At 28.3% G+C, this 19,932-nt stretch overlaps 2 protein-coding genes across 4 annotated transcripts; one reads left to right on the top strand and one right to left on the bottom strand.

Annotated features, from left to right (window-relative positions):
* Positions 1 to 6,948: 6,948 nt before the first annotated feature.
* LOC109817068 (uncharacterized) lies at positions 6,949 to 10,337 on the bottom strand. 3 transcript variants are annotated; one of them, XM_083062718.1, is made up of 3 exons: positions 9,932 to 10,337; positions 9,730 to 9,795; positions 6,949 to 9,239 (listed from the first exon to the last, which is right to left on the bottom strand). In XM_083062718.1, the coding sequence occupies exons 1-2, from the start codon at positions 10,247 to 10,249 to the stop codon at positions 9,748 to 9,750; spliced, it is 366 nt and encodes a 121-aa protein (XP_082918844.1). In that variant the 5' UTR covers positions 10,250 to 10,337; the 3' UTR covers positions 6,949 to 9,239; positions 9,730 to 9,747. The 3 variants fall into 3 exon arrangements, with proteins under 3 accessions (XP_082918844.1, XP_029130993.1, XP_020237852.1); XM_029275160.2 differs by having other exon boundaries at positions 6,952 to 8,727; XM_020382263.3 differs by lacking the exon at positions 6,949 to 9,239 and having other exon boundaries at positions 9,604 to 9,795.
* Positions 10,338 to 17,661: 7,324 nt separating this feature from the next.
* LOC109817059 (putative ribonuclease H protein At1g65750) lies at positions 17,662 to 18,505 on the top strand. Its single transcript, XM_020382254.1, has 2 exons — positions 17,662 to 18,150; positions 18,419 to 18,505. Exons 1-2 carry the CDS (start codon positions 17,662 to 17,664, stop codon positions 18,503 to 18,505), a joined length of 576 nt encoding a protein of 191 aa, XP_020237843.1.
* Positions 18,506 to 19,932: the final 1,427 nt, after the last annotated feature.

Here is a 19,932-nt window from a genome sequence, read left to right as displayed (position 1 = left end):
CTTACCTTAGTTGGAATTTGGAACTTTATTTTGCAGATTTAAGTTTCTAAGCAAGACCAACGATCTTCATTCAAGACTTCAACGGGATGTTCTTATTTCAGACTCTTTTTTGCAGAACAACATTTCAACATTGTTTCCAAGCCTTAGTACCCTATAAGTTGTTTTCACAAAATAGGCATGGGTGTTGGATTCTCCAATAATATCCAACTATCACTATCATTCTCTTGTAAGTATATTTCTCACTAAAATTGTTGGAGATCAATAAACAACTCTGCCTTCAATTGAAAGCAATATTCCCCCTTTCTAAACTCCAAAGCCAAGTCCACTTCCACTTCATCCACCCACCTAACTTAGTCACCGATGCATTTTTATTTTATTTTATATGTTAATGAATTTAACAAGGTAGATTTTGAGGTCAAAACAGATTTCATATCCATGCAAACACTAAACAAAAAGTCAGATACAATTTCCTAGGTTCACGAGACCCATAGCACGAGTCCATGATTCATTGCTTGTTTCTTTGACTAGTGTTAGAAATTATTTAGTATATAAACACATATTTTACTTGTTACAAAAAAAAATGTGAGACTCTTTCTTTTGTAATACCTCATAATCACAACAAACTCCTTCAACTAGTGTTCTTGCCAACCTGAGGCTTTATATATATGGAGTGTGTTTCCACCATGTTGAACAATTTAAATGCCTTCAATTTTTTAATTCCTTACTCATCCATTTCTTTCTTTTTACAAGTCTTGTCACATGCCACCTAGTAAGCTTTTTGTTAATCCTGATCCACTCTCCACAAGAATTTTGTTGAATAAAACAAGTTTAGAGATAAATTACGACAGTGCCTTGAAAATATTAGAGAGAAAATAGATCGGTAAAAAAGTCAAGACATATTTTAAGAGCACCCTAGACCACCAAACAATAAATTTTGACTCCTCTACATTGATGATTTTCTTCCAACCTTGTGTGAATTAGATTCTCGTGTTGGTTTTTACCCGATAGGTAACTGAAGGTATTGAAAAGGGATGCATCCGACTTTACATTTCATAATATTTGCAATATTTTTCATCCAATTGTTTTCCACATGCACTTTCACCAATTGAGTTTTATGGAAGCTAACCCTTTTTTTTTTTTTTTTAATTTGATAAAGTAATATAACTCCATTTTATTAGTTCAATTATTATAGAAATTCAGTATCTTCAATTATGACTTTATATTTTTTAAAAAATCAAATAATGATCTTTAATTAAAAAATACAAGTATATTAAATTACTTCGATTAACGTATTCGGACGCGACATAAGGACATGGACATGGAGATACAACAAAATTAAAAATTATAAGACACAACATATATATAATATATAATACAAATAACATGACAAAAGAAATTATATATTGATATGACAATAAATTAGTAAGTCTAAAAAGTAAATTATTAATAGGCATCATATTCTATAACAAAAAAATTCTTTTTTTTTAAATCTCAAATATTTCTTCCATTATTTTTATTTTTATTAATATTTTTTTTTATATTACGTGAATGTTAAGTAAGGAAAGATGAGAATAATTCTCTTCCTTGTTTTTGTTTTTATCAAAATTCTTTTCTTTTTGTTACAAAAATCTCAAATCCTCTCTTCTTTATTTTTATTTTTATTGAGATTTTTTTCTTTTTTTAAAAAAAATTCTTAAATTCTCCTTTTTTTTAATATATTTTTATTAGGGTTTATTTATTTTTCTTTTTTTAAAAAAAATCTTAAATCCTTCCTTCTTTGTTTTTATTTTTATCGAGATTGATTTTTTTTAAAACAAAATCTTGAATCTATATATTGGATAGTGCTTCGAGATAGAAACATATTCATTTACAAGTGTTCATGATGAAAATACGTCATTTTTGTTGGTGTCCACAATGGAAACATGTCTAATTTTTGTGGATACACATGGCGTGTCCATGACATGTTGGCTCCCAAAAAGTGTCAAAGTTGGAGACACGCTAGTCTCGTGTTGTATCTGTGCAACATAGCTTTTAAGTTAGAGATCAACTAAAATATTTGCAATATTTAGGCTAAAAATCTATTTTGGTCCCTTATAATAATTGTTTGTTTCAATTTAGTCTCATTTTTATTTTGGTCTCAATTTGGTCCCTAATAAATTAATTGGTTGCAATGTCGGACTTCCATCCAAATTATTTAAACGGAGTTAACTGTTGGCCACGTGGATGCCACGTAGATGCAAAATTTTATTAATGCATCTGGAACCAGAACGGCCCATTCTGGTTGCACATGTTGTGTGTTAATTTTGAATTTGGAACGGGCCATTCCATATGCAAAATTAACACACCATGAGTGCAGCAGAATGGGCCGTTCTAGTTTTAGAACGGGTCGTTCTGGATTCAGAACGGGCCGTTCCAAAACGCCAACCACATAGGTACGTTCAACAAAATGTTGCAATATGATTCAAAAATTGAAAATAAAAATTCATAAAATATCATAAATTCAAAGACAGAAATATGGTTCAGAAACTGAAAACAAAAATTCATAACATAATAACATATACTAAAAAAGTTCAAAGAAATTACTAAGAAGGGAAATCATCTGGATAATGCTGAAGGTGTCAACAATACATCTTATCCATCATATAACACTGAATGACTGATAGGATATCAGCATTATCTACATGTACATGTAGTTATGTGGTGAAATGTTGGTTATGTGTTTCCTCTTCCTTTACTTCAGGTTGTACCTCCTCAAGAACAGGTTGTTGTTGTTGGGGTACATCGGTCAATGACTTCAAGGGGAAATACCCATGTCGTTTCATTCTTGACTGTATAGTGTCAATTTGGTAGTAAATGGTTCATTCCAGTTTGACCAACAATGAAATAAAACTTGCTACCATTAATGATATACTGCATTATCCTTAATGATACATTGTACCTTGGGTCTTTTTCCTTGCACGATTCACAACTGTGAACTATAATCATCGACCGTTTGTGTTTGGCATTCTGGAACCAGAACGGCCCGTTCTGGTTCCAGAATGCATTAATGAAATTTGGAATCCACGTGGCATCTATGTGGCCAACAATTAACTCTGTTTAAATAATTTGAATGGAAGTCCGACATTGCAACTAATTAATTTATTAGGGACCAAATTGAAACAAAAAATAAAAGTGGGACTAAATTGAAACAAACAATTATTATAAGGGTGGGCAAAATGAACTGAACTGAACTGAACTTATAAAAATTATATTGAACTTAAAAGTAATTCTCATAAACTGAACTAAACTAAATATTAGTTTAAACGAACTGAACTGAACTATTTTTTTGTATCATTGAACTGAACTTAACTATACTATAAAAACTTGAACTAAATTGCAATTTAAACTGCACTGAGCTGTTATGATATTTTGAATTGAACAATTTTGACTCATTGATCTATCAAAATAGGACACATTTGCTAACTTTACTTTATTTTCCATTTTAGTTACATTTTTCAAAGAAAAAATATAAAATTAAGTCAAACAAACTCAGTGAATTTTAAGCCTAAAAATAAGTAGCTTAATTGATCTGTTAGGTTCGATAAATTTGATACAATTTTTTTATCACTTTCTTTTCTAAAGTTTTGGTTATTAGACTATCGAGTTAATCCATTAAGACATAACATGTTAGACACATTTAATTTTTATCATTTTATAAAAATAATTCAATTTTTATAATTCAGTTCAGTTTTATAGTTCAGTATAGTTAACTTTTCAACAGTTCAGTTCAATTTAAATAGTTCAGTTCAGTTTTTTTTACAAACAGTTCATTTTTTTATAGTATAGTCCAGTTCAATTCACTACCAGTTCAGTTCAGTTCAATTTTTTTTGTCCACCCCTAATTATTATAAGGGAGCAAAATAGGTTTTTAGCCCAATATTTACTTAATTACCCAAATATTGATAATTATCTTTTCACGCGAAAGTAGGATGTTTCCTTTGAATTTCAAAATGCTATATCTTGTTTCTCGAATACGAATTTCACAAATATAATTGCTTATAAACTGCTTTCTTAATCATGACACTAAGCCCCCCTCTCCGGTGATTACATTTACTTCTTTAATATATAAAGAGTTAATTTTGCTGAGAAATTATGATTCCTTTTGACTGTAGAAAAACTATCTCTCTTTTTTTTTTTTTTTTTTTTTTATGAATAAAAACAGTTTAGAGGAGATGGTATCCATCATTACTCAACCGGAAACTAATGACATGCTATAAATCATGATTCTACTTAATTCAATTGTTCAATTTCCTCACAAAACTTTCAAATTCTAAACATTTTTATTCCAGAGCTACATAGCTTTAAATTTCATATATTTTGCATTGAAGAATCGATATGCCAGAATAGGGAAACTCCCTATCGAACTAAGATAATAGTTTTTTTTGCCTCTCTTATAAATAATTGTACTTATATCATTTTATTTAATTTATTAGTATCATATTTTGTTTTAATTTGAAATGAAACAAATATTTTAATTAAAAAGTTATTAATAATTATATAATCATCTATAAGGCACAGGCCACATCTCTTAAGTTGACACTTCTTGTGTGTGTGTGTGTTTTTTAACATTATATTTTGTTGATAATATTCTGTTTTGTCTGTAAAAATGACTGTCAATAAGGTACATTATTTAAATGAAATGTATAAGTAATGAAATTCAGTTCTCACTATTCCACAATGCGGACTCTTGAAGTTGAACCTAATATTTTTTTAAGATATTATTTAAAAAAATAGAAAGAAAGATAATTTAGTGAATGATTGTTGAAAGAGTGAGAAAAATGTGAAGGAAGATGTTTGTTTATAAAAAAAAAAAAAAAAATCTTAATTTGTTTTTACTTTTTTTTTAAGCAATTGAAGAGTATAATAACGATTAAATAAAATGTGAAGAGTAAAAGTTGCTGCATAATTGATATCCTATTTATATATAGTATAGATATGGGACAAGCACATTGGTTTGACAAAGCAAATTAAGTACGTTATTAACTTTATTATATGTTGCAAAGTAGATGCGCCGGAACTGTAAGTAAATTGGTTTGAAAAAACCACCACTTTTTTTTTTTTTTTTTTCAGGGTATGCAATAAATTAATGTTGCAATTTAGTTTACTAGTGCAGGAAACCTCTTCAAATTTGATTTTTTTTAATGGATCACAAATACTTTTCACTAACCAATTATGTTCAAGTTAAAAGAATTACTAGAACAACAAAATTTTTCATTCAAATATTTAACATAATTACATACTTAAAATATTAAACTCAAAACTGCTAATTAAATTAAAAAAAAAACCTCTTATTACTTGATCCCCGTATTTATCTAATCCATCATTCTTTTTGTGTCTATTAATTAATTGTCTAAGTTCAGTATATTCTTTTGTTTAGTGAAACGATTCATCAAGGACAAAATAAAAAGTTAAGTTGAATGCTACGAGAATTTCCCAACTGGAAAATAGCCATTTAAATGATAAAGTCAATCCAAAACCAAAAGAAAATTATTGTGTTAGGTGCATGGCACATATTTTTAATATATGGGCATCTAATTAATGTTCTGTTTGGCCTCTCTCTCTCTCTCTAGACTTAAAGGAAACCAGGCGTAGCCAAAATAGGGCTAGGAAAGGCAATGATGACAGTCTCATATGATGCCAAATTTTCCTTAAAGTTTCTAATCATTTTTAAAGTTACTAAACTTGCTACCTACACCTAAAAAAGTTAGTTACTTATGCATCATAATCAGAATAGTTTGGCCAATTTGCCTTTAATGTGTTCCCTTCCATTGCCCCTACTTCATGCTTGCTTGGTTGGAAATATCTTCGTATCTTGGGATGTTACCTACCGATCCAACGAGAGCTAGTTTCGTGCATATAAATATTTGTTGCTTCTTTGCATTATTCTAATTCTATTCTCTCTTCTCCAAGCCCCTTGCTATATAATTCTTATTTATTATTGGGAGAGTTGTTGGACGTTGGTTCAAACCCTTCTTATATAGAAAAGAAAAAGGGTTTTGGATTACTTATTTGTGGATTAATTAATATCATTTTATTATTTAGAATTTTTTCTTTGAATTATTAAATATATTGATTATAAAGATTATTAGTTTAATCACAGTAAATGATTGGTTGATAGTATTATTCTTCTCTCCTCCATTATTTTAATCTGTATGATATATGTATCCTTATTAATTGGATACCATCTTAACTGTTAATGTTTATTTCCTGGACTTGCATTGACGGTAGTTGATACTCTAGTTATATATAATAGTTTCATATGTCTAAATAGGGAGATGATGTTGGATTATTTATTTGTAGTTTAACATTGATCAATTATTTAGAATTTTTTTACACATAAATTAAGAAATGCTATTTTTTTTTTCATAAAATAGTTTTGAAGTTTCTTATTAAACCATTTTTCTTTTTTACTTTACAATAAATGTACATTAATTGCAAACGTGTAAATTAATAAAAAAAATTTAGATAAAAGTGAGGGTATAATTAAAAAAAATTAATGTTGTCTTTAACATTAAAAATAATAAATATATAAAAGTAAAAATCTTCTAAAAAGTTAGTTAACAATTAAAAAGGAACTGATGGAGAGTGTTAGTGTTAATTTAATCACAACACTTAACTAGTTGATAAAATTAATTACAACTAGACTTTTATTGTGGATGACTCATGATCAATTGGGCATCATAAAAATATATTTTTGTATCATTTAGTTCTATCCAATTTATGATAGCTAGTCATAGTTGTTCCTCAATTTCTTATATAGCTAGAATTGAATACATATAGACCACCCCCCCCCCTCTCTTATTAGATACACAATTCTAATCTCGATTTTTTCTTTAATTCTAAATAGATGGAAGATGCTTTATATATATATATATATATATAATAAGAGAAAATGATTCACTTATCTCAAGATAGAATTATTCTACTTAATAACTTATGAATTATATTAAATTTCAACAATTCATTTATTAAATTAAGAGTTTTTAACTAGTAGATCAAATATAAAAATTTTAATAAAATTTGAAATTTATTTAATATTTCGTTATATTAATTCAAATTAATATATATTTTAAAAAATATATTATACATTAATTTAAATATATATAACAAAGTATTAAATAATTTTCAGATTTTATAAAATTTTATATACTTAATCTATTCATCAAAAAATTTAAATTTAATAGTTAGATTATTGAAATTTAATATAGGTTATAAATTATTGATCAGTAGTAATTTTATTAAGAATTACTCTTAAAATAAATATATCTCTTCTTATATATATATAGATAGGTTATAAATTTCTTTCAACATATAAGCTTATAGCTATTTTATACTGCATCAACTTTTAGAAGAAAAAAATCTTTTCAGTAAACTTTTAATTATAAATTATTTTAAATATGAAATAAATTAATTTAAGCATACAATAAATGAAGAAGAGAAGAACTTGATATCATCACTTGCATGGTTTTAGCTCTGTACATTTGCGATTCTTAAACAAACAATGATTGTAAAGCAACCAACGCACCTAATTAATAAACAATGTTTTCAAGAAATACATATCTTACTATAATTACTTGCATGGTTTTTAGCTCTGTACGTTTACGATTTGTTAAACAACAATGATTATAAAGCAAACGCACCTAATTGATAAACAATACCTTCTATTAATACATCTTACTATTTCTTGATAGAATGATGAAGTAATGAACTAGTCAAGCATATGGTTAACCAATATGCAGAATTTTTTTTTTTTTTTCATTTTACATTGTTTGACCATGGTAGCGTTATAATATACATAAGATAAGATTACAGGTTATAATCTAGTGTGACCATTATTAAAAAAAAAATCATGTTAATGCTATTTTATGTAATGTTAATTAATATTAATATAATTATTTGAAATATTTTATCAATATAACAGATATTACTGCAAAATTTTATATTGTTGGCCTTGCATATGAAAAATTCAGATTACAAGTATAATATAATTTACTCTTCATTAAAGTTGTTATTAGTTGGAAATATGTTTCCTTTCCCTTACAAATATCCAAATAATATAGATGGTCCAAATGACACTAGATTAGGATTCAATTATCTAACATGGCCGGCCTTCTTGGGGTTAAGTTTTGGTGATGTTATTATCATCTTGCTTTTCTTTTTTTACCCATCCTTGATATGAAAGTTTTGCTATTGTTAGGTGGAGATCATTAATTAATCCGTTATAAAAGATAGTACTTACCAAGCAGGTACATTTATGATTATAATATCGTAATAAAATTAAGGTATATATATAATTAACTATTGATATATATTATATTGAGGAAGCAATATATATATATATAGAAAAAAAAGACTATAAAAACCACAAAGTTATGGGTTTTTTTTTTTGACCTCTTATTTTTAGATCGTGCATGCATATTGTCCACAAAAGACAGCACTTTACATAGAAAATGATAAAGAATGCATTAAATTGGTCAGTTGAAGTTACAAAAAAATCCTTTAATGGATGATAATTTGCAAGAGATTTTTAAGGAGACACATACAATCTGAGTATGCTGATGATTCTGGATTCTCCCTGTCAGAGTAAAATGATAGTCCTTTCGTTTCCTTATTACTTATTATTTTTATTCAGCTTACTCATCACCTCATCTTCCCACCCTTCTATGGTTTACGTGTCTCATGTTTCGTCTGTGCTTTTCAGCAGAATATATAGACATTAGACACAGGTATGTTTCAGTGTAAAAACTAGTAATAATTTACTATATACTATTGCATAGGACTTGCCATAGTATAGAAAAAAATTCAATTCATTTTATATATATATCAACATGTCCAAGCATGATTTTCTACTTGGTCAGAAAGAAAATAGTTAGTAATATATACTCTTTAATACATTTTCTTTTATACAATAAAAACCTTTAACATAATACTAATAGTGTGTTTGGTTCCTTATCTCAAATGTCACGTTCAGAGAAGCTAATAATTGTAACTTCTACATCATATATGTGATTTCTTGTTTTTCAAATAATTTTCAAACACACCAAACACGCACTAAATGATTAACTCAGCTAGTTGGCTAACATTGACAGAGGAACTAAACAAAGGCCTTTCTTCGTTAGTTCTGTGCAAATGCAAACACTATCACTCCCATTAATAAATTCTTTTTGTTCATTTCTTTGTCCTGAGGTATTGTCGTTCTCCTTCAGAGACCAAATTAACAAATTGGTGACTTGTTAGTTGATGCATGTTTGAAAGAATACACCACTGAGTTACAAAGAGATTAATTTCAGCAATAGGAAAGGTATAAGGAAAAGGCAAAAAAGAAGTAATGCAATTAACTAGTTTGGTTTGATGTTAATTACAGTCTTTGGTAGAGGTTTGAACCAGATGGACTGTATATAACAACATAAAAGTTCTGTTTCATACATATTTGATGCATTTTAAAAATAAAATAAAAATGGGACATAAAGTTTAAAAAGTAATGCATTTTAATTTTACTATATAAACAGATGAAACTAATGATAACACACAAAAAAATCATTATATCCCCGTGTGGTCAGATGCTAATAATAAGTTTGTTTACGTAATTCTTATATATATATATATATGCATTTTCCTTTGATTTTACAATAGAAGAAAAAATAAAGAAACGGTTATATATATTGTATATTTATGTGAATTCGACTGAACCTGAGAAAAAGGTTTATACTACTTCTGTCTGTTTGCCTTGTCAATCTTCTGGTTCGCATACAAAACCTAAAACACCACGGATAAATTATAGACTTACACAACAATATAGAACTATAAATAACCAATAACTTTAACTAGAAAAAAAAATAGCAATAATGTAAGGAAAAAGGAGAAAGATCCAAAGAAAAATTAATCAATGAACCTTGGCGGTATTGAGAGGAGAAGTTGCCGTGTCTTCCAAAGCATCATCAATCAAAGTCGTTATGCTCTTCTTGAAACTCGACCTCTTAACATTTTTCTTCACACAAAACTCATCATCAACTTGTTTGATATGACTCACTTTTTTCTCTACCAAAGAGGCAGCATCGGAGACATTAAGGGAGGAATTACAAGCAACACCGGATAGAGACATGGAACACTTGTTATCAACATGGTTGTTGAAGAAGTCATCAAAGTACGTGGTCCAACCACTCTCTTCAGTGTCGTTAGAGGAAGGAGGAGCTTTGGTTATGGAACTCATTGAAGCTATGAATGGCTTTAATTAATTAATTTCCTTTGAGAAAGGCAAGAAGTGAAAGAAGATGAGAAATGATGTGGTTAGTGGGGTTTGGTGGCCAGCTCTAAAGAGGCAAGTCTTCCAAGGAATGCATATTTATAGTTGGAGAAATTCTTTGGTGGGGCACTTTATAAACCCTTAATTTAATGTTTGTGATAGTTATATAATTAGTTATAGTTAAATACAATTTTTTCATAAAGTATGCTTTGTGATTGCCAACTGTAATTTAAATGTTTGTGTAAATCATGATAACTTATATAAGAATTTCTTAGAACATAACATGGTTTTGCGTAAATAGTTTATATACCGATCATATAAAGAATTTGTATTTTCATTTAATTATAATTTTAAATATTATAATCAATTTAGTGATGGAGTTAGAGGAGTATATACATTGTCTTAAGTTAAAATTCTGCTTTTTATTGATGAAAAAATTCTCATCTAATTATAATATATATATATATATATATATATATATATATATAGCAGTTTTTATTTTGTGAAAATAATTTTAGAATTTTCCTTAATATTTATCTCTTTCAATTTATCTTTCAAAAATATTAATAATTAATGAAAAGAAATGTTGCATCATAATTTAAATTATTTATCATGAATCTAAGATGTAATTTATTGTAAATTTTAATTATATATTTAAAAACATTTATTTATTATAAATTTTAATTATATAAATAAATATTTATTTGTGCAATGCACATTTTAAAATATTTGTCACTTTAAAACTCATACCAAAAATAATTTCTTATCATTTGACGGTATAATCTTTTATACTAACAAATATTGAATTTTGGCTAGCTGTGTATCCATCTCGAAACCAAAAGAAATTAATTGAAGAATATACGTAGTATAGAAAATATAGAGATTAGTTATATTATATGTATGAACGACTATGGAATCTAAGTTTGTTGTGGGTCATAGAAGTTAGGGAGTTAAAATTAGGAGAGAGAAAGTGTAGGGTATGCTTTTGACCTTTGTGGTTGAGACTTGAGATAGAGTAGCCCCCAACATACATTTGGCAATTAAGAAATTCTTTATGGTGGACTTTTACACTACTATTGGTTGAATTAGCCATTTGGTTACCCTATAGAAGTTTGGAAAATGTTCTTTCCGTCAATGTACTCTTTATATTATTTTTATTTCAATTGAATGTCCTTGTAAAATTGTTAGACTAAAAGTTGAGTTAGGAGTGATGATTTACTAGATAAATATTTTTTTTCTTCTATAATGATGATAAGAACAATGATCAACGTTCCTGACTTCCTGTCTATTTTAAATGCCGCTGTTTTTGAATTTTTTTTATTTTATTTTATTAGTCAATTTTTTAAAGTAAGTAATGCTGCAAATATGCATGGTATATATATTTAGTTTATATTAAAAAAATAAAAATAAATTTAGTTTAAAAATTATATTTTTAATGAAGTCTATCCGCTATTCACCAAACAAAAAATGAAGTCTACCGAATGTAAAAAAAAAAAAAGTGTTTTAAAAACCAATTTTAACTTTACCACTTTTATATTAAATACTTTAATAATAAAATAATATATAAATAAGCTATATATATATATATATATATATATATATATATATATATATATATATTCACTTGTTATCATGTTTTATCATATTTAAAAGGAAACACACTTCTCTCTTAAATAACTATTTTTAAACTTGTTAAGAATTGTTGCATAAATTCATTAAAAAAAATTGCTAAAAATGGATTATATACTATCTATCTGTATATAATTTAAATTTTATATAGAAAATAGTTTATTTATAAATAGTATTTTCTTTTTGATGTATGCATAGGTGAAAATTATTTTAAAAAACACGTACTATTTATTTTGATTAGATATAGGGTTTCCATTTACCAAGGAAGGGTTACACACAGAACCTGTGGAGTTGCATGCATGAGCTGCAGTCTCAAATCTCCCACCACCACACTTTTAATGATCAGAATCTTGAATATGAATAGCAATATTTGAAGTTTATATCAGCTTTTGTCTGTGCCCACACTTCAAGTTTCTTTCTTCCTTTGATTTGATAACAAGGTTCATCATTGGATGGAATGATGAATTGAGAGTTTTAGTTGATTGACTTAAGCTACCGACATTAAACAATAATATAACAAATTATGAATCGTTTTAGCAAAGAATTAAAAGTTGATGAGCTTGGCGTTTGTTGTTGTTCTCTATTCAATAACATATTCGGTATTTGGTGACGTTGCTTTTATAATTATATATTATTCCATATTTACATTAAAAAAAATATTTTTTTGTCCTGGCATCTCAAAATTACATCATTAATATAGATATTATCTATCACCCTCTGTGAGTGTGGAACTAATTTCGCTTAATTTTATTATTATTATCAGGAAAATGTGAGTAGTAAAATACTTTCTGTCAAATATTTTCTACAAAAAAGGAAGAGAAACATAAAAAAAATACAATAAGACAGGAAATATGACAAAAACACTCGAATAGAGTTTTGATGTTTACAATGGTTTTTTACTCGAGTAAGATTATCTCTTATAAATAAAACTTGTCATTTTATACCAAAAATATGACTTATCCCCGCAATCTATTTCAGTAGTTATAATTCTGACTTTTGTAATTAAATTTCTTTCATAAAAAGCAGTCATTTATAATTTATTGCTACTTTCAGTTTTCACAATGGTCTCACCAAACCAAGATTCATATCAACAATTTCTTGATAATGCGATAAGACCACGTATGTAGTATAATAATTTTGTCTCGTAAATTAATTAACAACCTTCATTTTTACTGTTATAAAAGTTAGTTTAATAGAAGTTATCTTCATAACTACTTTCACATGATTGTATCAATCACCTACTCAGTTTTATTTCTTCATAACTCAAAAAGAATGAATCCATCAATACTCTCTTGACCTTTCCTCTTGTCACTACATGAAAATTTACCAATACATCAGCTAAAAATTAACATTAACTAACAAAAGTATAAGTTGTGTCCGATACTTTTATTGTTGGAACTACACTAGCATTATACATGTGATGATTAATGCAATGAAACATCAGTTTTAACACTAAAGTAGAAGTTACGACTATTTTGAAAAAGAATTACTCTAAGAATCAAAATGTATGTTAATTACTCCAACTTTCCTTGAAATAACTTTTTTCTTTTTTTATAGGTAGGTATCATATATTAAATATTATGTTTTAAGTTGAACAAATTGTTTCTCCCATTAATTTCATTCATTTCTTTTGCTACATTAATTAGAATTTAGAATACAAGAGTATGTCATGGTAAAGAATAAAATATACATGCAAATTAAAACTGATCGACCCCTTTAACATATTGTGTTATTGTATAAGCGTGTAGAATGTATATATATGTCTTAAATATGAGTTGAGAGACAAGAATATTGATATACCAAAGTCGAAAGGACATGACTTCTTAAGTAGTACTGAGCATAGCTAAGGCTGGTTACTGGCAAATATGCTTTCTGGCAATATGAAAGTACTCTTACCAAAATTGTAGGACATAGCCATGCATGCAATCATCTGTGAAACTATTTAAAAAAAAAAAAAAAAAAAGTGGTAGCATCATATTTTTTTTTTATTATTTAAAATTAATTAAAAGTTACAACATCATGTTAAAAAAGAGTGTTTTAAATTATAAGAAAGTGAATTGAAACGTAGCTCAATTTTACACTATTGACGTATAAGATAAATATTTTTCTTTTATTTATATATAATTTATTAATTTTATTATTGATCAATATGAGATCTCTAACAATTATATTATTATCATTTTTTTTCTTTCAGAAATTAAAAACCAAATATCATGCATATATATCTAATGTAATTACTCTCTATTAGTGACTCCAAAAAGAAGAGGAGAAAGGGGCTCGACCAAAAACGACATGGACCATATAGGACACATGGAAATTTTCTAAAAATTAAATCTTGGTGACCATTTTGTGTAGGACAAAACACGAGCACTATCCCGCATAGTCTCTGTCAATAAAACCTTTCTTAGCTGAAGTTTATAGCTAGGTGGATATATATCCTCCCACTCCTGAGTGTAAGCTTTTAATGGTGACAATGAACACAGACAATGAGCATGTGACCATCAAATGCCAAAAAGCAGTGTGTCAGGAACATTTCTTTGCCAAACACATCTGAGTCCAGTATAAGTCACAGTTTTAGGTAATTTATTAAGAAATTCTATAGTATATACCAACCACGTAGCATTAAAAGCTTATTTTATATTTTAAGTTTGAACATTTTTGAGAATTTTTTTATTGAAAATAGTTTTTTATATATAAAAAATTCTTAAAAAAGTGTTTTTAAACTCGTAGCTTTTAATATAATAATTTATATTAAAAATTACTGTCGCGTCTAAAATAATTTTTAACTATCACATAGAAGAATATTCCTTCATATGAGCAAAGAAAAAAGTATAATGTAACTAATATAATTAAAAATATATAAAACATTTTTTTCACACGAATCAAATTAAAGTTTATGAAGTCAACCTTATAATAAAATTTTAATTGATTTATTTTAGAACTAATGTAATATATATTGTATGGGATAGGTCTCACATGTTGGTATTAAGAATTGATAGATAACCGTAGTAATGTCACCACGACTATATAACAACGATTCGGATTACCTATCAAATCAAACTATTTCTCAAGGCGAAGCAATCCCTTAACTTGGCGAGCACATTCCCATGCCGAGCAATATTGTAACATTCAATCGTTATGCAATTATAAACGGTCTTTAATGCATTTAAATGTCTTATTAACTATGGTAACATTTTATCTCCTATATATACACGTTTCACTATCAAATTATACGTTGATACTTGTGATTATATTTATACACTTCAATTACCCACTAATTTTGGCATCAAAATCCTTTTTGCATGTTAGCCATATCATTTTTATTTCGAAGAAAAGGTTGAGGACTTTGAAGGTTGGCCTAATACAAAGGAGGGATCTAGCCTTCCTCTACTTTATATATATATATATATATATATATAGAGAGAGAGAGAGAGAGAGACACTAATGCAAAAATTAGTTTTAAAATCAGAGTTTTAAGATCGGTTAAAAGGTAACCGATCTTAAAAGTCACGCAATGACAATTTTGTAAATAATGTGAACACTTTTAAGATCGGTTAAATTTTAACCGATCTTAAAAGTACTTTTAAGATCGGTTATTTTATGACCGATCTTAAAAGGTATGTCTGACACAACTTTTAAGATCGGTTACAAAAGAACCGATCTTAAAAGTTGTATCAGACATAACTTTTAAGATCGATTATTAAATGACCGATATTAAAAGTACTTTTAAAATCGGTTCTTAAATAACCGATTTTAAAAATATCGACAGAAACCTTTTATATTTCCCTCCATTCTCATTCTCTTTAATCTTTCCCTCCATTCATTTTTTTACTCTCTTGCGCTCTCATTTTCTAAAGTCTTCCACAAGGTAAAATTCGTTGTCATTTTTGTTTTCATATTCTCATACTCTTCTCGTGTCTCTTTTCGTCTTCTCATGTCTCTATTTTCTTTGTAGGTTCATTTTGGATAAATTTTAAAACTGGAACAGCCCGTTCTACAAGAAGAACGGCCTGTTCTACAAGGAGAACGGCCCGTTCTGCAATCAAAATAGTCCATTCTAGGTGGGTTTTAACTCATGCCAACTGTGCTAGAACGATCCATTCCAAACTATAACTTTAGGCCTTTTTAACAACCTGGAACGTCCTGTTCCAGTTTTGGAACGACCCGTTCCAGTTTAATTTTTTTAAACCCAAGACTTTTAAGATCGGTTATTTTATAACCGATCTTAAAAATTAATTTTTAAAATCAGTTATTTAACCGATTTTACAAGTCTAACTTTTAAAATCGACTCTTTTAAAATCGACTCTTTTAAAATCGGTTAAATAATCAATTTTAAAAGTTAAAAATAACCGATTTTAAAAGCATTTTTTCCACTAGTGAAAAGGGATTTATTTACTTCAAGAGTAAGTTTACGTAGACTTACTTCACTCAATAACTCATGTTTTACATTAAATTTTAATAATCTAATCATTAAAGTAAAAATTCTTGATACATAGATCAAGTCTGCAAATTTAAAAAAAAATGAAAACTATTTTGATATTTTATTTCATTAATTCAAATTGATAGATAATCATAAAAATATTTTATATTTGATTTAAAATAATAAAATAAAGTATCAAATAGTTTTATTTTTTTAATTTGCAGACTTGATCTATGTAGAACCTTTAATTTAATGGTTATATATATAATTGAAATTTGATGTAAAACATGAGTTAATGGATGAAATAAATTTAAGTAAACTTATTTTTAGAGTAAGTAAATTCTTCCTATATAAAATAGAATAAGACTAGATCCCTCCTCTATGTGCATGTGCATGTGGGTACGTGCGCATACGAGAGTGTGGGTATGTTTATACGTGTGCGTGTACATGGGTAAGTGGATGCATGCGTTAGTGCATGCATGAGCGTGGGTGTGGCAATAAAAAATAATTAGCTCAATATAAATAATTATATATATATATATATATATATATATATATAAGATTTACTTCATTTAGTAATTTATGTTCTATATTAAATTTTAATAATCTAACTGTTAAAGTTTGTAATACATAGGTTAAGTTTGTAAATTTTTAAAAAGTTTGAAAACTATTTGATATTTTTTTTATTAATTCAAATCAGTGTGTAAAAAAACTTTTATAATTATTCGTCAATTCGAATTAAAGAAATAGAATATCAAATAATTTTAAAATTTTTCTAAACTCTACAGATTTGATCTTTGTATTATGAACTTTTAGTTTAATAGTTAGATTATTAAAATTTGATGTAGACTATGAGTTATTAAGTATAGTAAATTTAAGTAAATTCACTCTTAGAGTAACACAAACAATTATATATAATATTTTGACCTCATCACTAATAGTGCCCTGTAAACCCAACAATAATTAATAATCGAAAGGATTGATTATGGTAATAATCTTAAAAATGGTGATTTAAAGTTTAACTCAACTAACAAAATCGATTTTTAAGAAAATAATTAGTCTTTACTTTCTTTATATATATATATATTATTTTAATCTTCTCACTAGTCAATGTGAGATGTGGGACAATATATTCATACATTACATTGATGTAAATTGATTTGGTGGCGTGGAAGTTGAAAGTTGGTTTGACAAAGCTGTCAAGTGGAAAATAGGGGTGGGAGATAAGGTTAGATTCTAGCTCAACAACTGGGCCAGTCCTATTAGCTTTGCTGTCACATTTCCGAGGTTATTCACCAACTTTTTGCAGCAGCAAGACTCGATATCTGAAATGGATGGATGGGTAGATGGAAGATGGGAATGGCAGTTGAGGTGGAGAAGGAACAGATTCGAATGGGAGGTCTCACAGGAGCATCAGCTACTTCAAGCGATTGAGAATACCAACTTTCAAAGAGATCAAGTGGACTCATGGAGTTGGGAATGCGAACCTTCTGGCATGTTCTCAGTGAAATCAGCCTATACAACTATATATGATAGCTCATCGTTAGTGGGTGAAACTAATGTTCCCTACTTCTTTTGGTCTATCCCTGCTCCATCGAAGGTTCATTATTTCATGTGGAGATTGGTTAACTCTGGCATCCCAATCGTTGATAATCTAATTAGAAGAAACATAACACTTGAGCCTCAACAAACTTTATGCCCGTTTTTCAAGTCTGATGCAGAAACGGTGTCTCACATTTTCTGCACATGCCCTCTTAGTGATAAAGTTTGGAAGCAATGTCTCTCTTGGATTAATTGTCCTTCACCACTTCCTATGCAGGTCATTCAGCATTTGAGTTTTCTACCCGGAATGTTACACTCATAAGATGGGGTGGAAAAGTGGCACATATTGTGGATGGCCAAAACCTGAACCTTGTGGAGGCATAGAAACAAATGCATATTTCAAGGAGGAACCTTCAATCATGATGACATAATGAAGGATATTTTGATTTACAGCTGGAGGTGGTTGTCAACTCTCAAAAAATCATTTGACTAATTCACTTTCACCTAGTGGTGTTGCAATCCTAGTTTGTGTATTTGTTTATCAGGGTACTGATTGGGGTTTGCAATTTCAAGGAAGTGTACAACCTATTGCCATGAAGCATGAAGTGACAATACTAGAGCTGTCAAAATGAGTTCAACCCGATGAGCCAACCCGGCCCACCACGGGTTCGAGCCGGGTTGGGCCAAAAAAAATTGAAAATTTCAATACGGGAAATTTTGAACCTGGCTCACCCGGGTTGAATAACCCGTGGTGAGCTGGGCTGACCCACCAACCTGTTAAAAAAAACTTATGCTTCAGCTTTCAATTTATTGGGCCCATTTGCCCAAATGAGCATTAAGGTTTGAATTATATTTGAATTATTAGGCCCAAAATAGTATTTGAGATGATTTTGAATTATATTTGTCTACATGAGATTATTTAGATTTTATTTGATTGTATTTAGAATTATCATTTAATTATGATTTTGGGCTTTCGTTGTATATTAAAAAAATTACATTTTTTTAAAATTAGGTGAGCCAACTCGTTTAACGCATCAACCTGTGGTGGGCCAGGCCGGGTTCAATTTTTTGAACTCACTAATAAATGAGTCGGGTTGGGTTGGCCCACCAAATGCTCAACCCGTGGTGGGCCAGGCCGGGCCAAGTCGGGTTGCCCGTTTTGACAGCTCTAGACAATACTATCATGAAATCGTTATTGGTAATCTCATGTGGGGAGTATGCAGATGGTGGATTATACCAATTTAATAGTCATATAATTTTGTATATGAGTTCTAGTACCCTTGTACCAATATAATATATATTTTATTTGCTGTTAAAAAAAAATATTGATGTAAATTGATCTGTTTAATATAACGTATAATTTTGCGGTAAATAAGATTAATGTCTGTAATTAGTTCGACAAATTTGAGACTGATTTTGGTCATACATTTCCCATTTGATGATGTTCAATGCTTGAATAAAGGCTCCTATTTGATACATGATGTAAGCTTCTGATATGTTTTATCTCGTACATAATTCTACAGCTTCGCTTCAATGTTTAGCTAAGATTGAGAAAACTCTTACCAATCTTTCAGAACAAACCCAATTTTTTTCTTTCTTTTTTCTGCTCATCTTAACAAACTCTCTTCAAAATTAATTTGTTTCCGTCACAGGGGTTCTTTAATTTGCTATGAACCAGACAACCTATGATGGGGCATGCCCACCAAATGTCGCCTACATTGTAGACCTTTGTCATTTTGTAAGCAAACACATCTCTTTTCTCTCATTTGTAGCCTTTTGTTGGATTTTTTGCTCTCCTAATCCTAATTATCCTATTTATTTTCAACAAAAAAATTGTTAAATGGTTAAACTTCCTTTTAAGTAATTATCTTTGAAATAAATTAAAAAAATGTATCTTTGTTATTGATTTAATTTGAACATAATTTATTTTAAACACACACATATTTATAACCAATATTTTCTATTAAACTAGTTTATAGTCCAAGATACTAATATGCATCATTCTCATGTTTACCTTATAGTTATAATGCAAATTAATATTTGATATAGAAATAGGCAA

The sequence above is a fragment of the Cajanus cajan genome, chromosome 8 (assembly GCF_000230855.2).
Source record: "Cajanus cajan strain Asha chromosome 8, NIPB_CcT2T_4, whole genome shotgun sequence".
NCBI lineage: Eukaryota > Viridiplantae > Streptophyta > Magnoliopsida > Fabales > Fabaceae > Cajanus > Cajanus cajan.
The sequence above is the reverse complement of the archived record's forward strand: the minus strand, read 5'-3'. Positions and strand labels throughout refer to the sequence as shown.